Source organism: Rhododendron vialii, chromosome 3a (assembly GCF_030253575.1).
Source record: "Rhododendron vialii isolate Sample 1 chromosome 3a, ASM3025357v1".
Classification (NCBI taxonomy): domain Eukaryota; kingdom Viridiplantae; phylum Streptophyta; class Magnoliopsida; order Ericales; family Ericaceae; genus Rhododendron; species Rhododendron vialii.
In genome coordinates this window covers 26,238,578-26,240,112 of record NC_080559.1, presented here as the reverse complement: position 1 = coordinate 26,240,112, position 1,535 = coordinate 26,238,578, and the positions used below count along the sequence as shown (strand labels likewise).

The window sequence follows — 1,535 nt, the reverse complement described above, 5'->3', positions numbered from 1 at the left end:
TCTAGAGTTTCGGGCCTATATAAGGATTTGTAACCCAATGTTTATGCAGCTTTTATCAATATTATTCACATTTTGTCTTTCTCTTACTCGAGTTTATCAATCATTTGATTAGTACACAACTAATCTCTCTTGTTAATTCCGCTGCGTCAAAAAAATTGGTTAAAAAATGTCACTCTGTGCAACCATTTTAAAATCAGACTTGCGAGTGCAACGTCGAATGTACTTAATTGAAGCTCTCCCCAATACCAATTAGTTTTAGGAGAGATGGGTAGAAAAACGGTCCGGCAATTTCCTCTATCCATGCATCTGAAATTCACTACCGATGCAGAAGTTGCAACCATCCAAGCCATTTATTGAAATTGGGGTCTTCTGCAAAAGACCAGAACACATACAATATTTACACGAGAAAAGACTAATGCATGGACTAGATTCAAACTGGTGTAGCGAATACCATCTCTGGAGTCTGGAGTAGCATTGCTCTTTTTCTCTCTCTAAAGTATTGCAAAGGAGGCCAAACATTTCATTCCCACAAAGGCCAAACATTTCAAATCTTGGGGCTACTGGAGGTTGTGCCCGGTCGTTACTTTCAGGGCCCGAAATTAGTCAAGGTGCGCACAAGCTGGCCTGGTTATTAAAAAAAAAATTGCAAAGGAGAAACTTCTATGAACAAATGCACACCTAATGAACACTAACATATAGTAACTTATGGTAGTTATAACCCTATAAAAATGGCTCCTCAAGTTGAAAAGCAATCTCAAAACCTGAGAGCTGCAACCATGAACCATGACAGAACTCGATTGAATGATCCATTGAATCCAACAAAAGATCAGGAAGATCAAACATTAAGGCCTCATCACTCTCATCACTAACTGCCACAGGGGATCCACCCAATTCTTGCTCTTCACATGAGCTTGTACCCGCAACCCGGCTCGGCCCGGCTTCGTTGAATTCATCACAGGCAGCCGCCAAAGCCGCAGCAACTTTGATGTCTTTCGGGGTGGCGGTGGCAGGGCAGGGGAGCTTGTGTGCCAATTCAGGGAAATTGAGGGTGGCTGAGGGGCCTCTCATGGCCAGCGCAGCCACGTCGTGAGCTCGAGCAGCCATTTCGGCCGTCGGGTACGAGCCCAGCCATATTCTTGATTTCTTTCTCGGCTCACGAATTTCAGACACCCATTTCCCCCAAGTCCTTAGCCTAACTCCCCTGTATGTTGGGTGCTTCCCCCCATTGATTACGCTCTTATGGTTCTGCTCCTCTGTTTTTGGTTCTTCATCGATGGCGGTGGTGGTGGTGGAGGAGGATGAACAGGGGGTGGATTTGTGCTTCATTGTCAATGCAGAGGATGCATTATTGTGGGCATTAGTGTGAGAAGAGAGAATGAAGTGATGCATGCATGTTAGAAGGGTGTGCACTGCTTTATATCATTCCTCTATCGTCCCTCATAGTCGTACTATAAATATTCTGTTTCTCTTTTTCATAGCAGATGTCCGAGTCCGTTTGCAGTTTGCATGCACTTCGATTAATTTGAAATTTTAAG

At 44.0% G+C, this 1,535-nt stretch overlaps 1 protein-coding gene across 1 annotated transcript; it reads right to left on the bottom strand.

Annotated features, from left to right (window-relative positions):
• Positions 1 to 326: 326 nt before the first annotated feature.
• Positions 327 to 1,535, bottom strand: LOC131319208 (ethylene-responsive transcription factor ERF039-like). Its single transcript, XM_058349368.1, has one exon. It carries the CDS (start codon positions 1,387 to 1,389, stop codon positions 721 to 723), a length of 669 nt encoding a protein of 222 aa, XP_058205351.1. The 5' UTR covers positions 1,390 to 1,535; the 3' UTR covers positions 327 to 720.

Coding starts and splice junctions, on each gene's coding strand:
- LOC131319208 (XM_058349368.1), bottom strand. CDS start 1,389: ATGCATCACTTCATTCTCTCTTCTCACACTAATGCCCACAATAATGCA.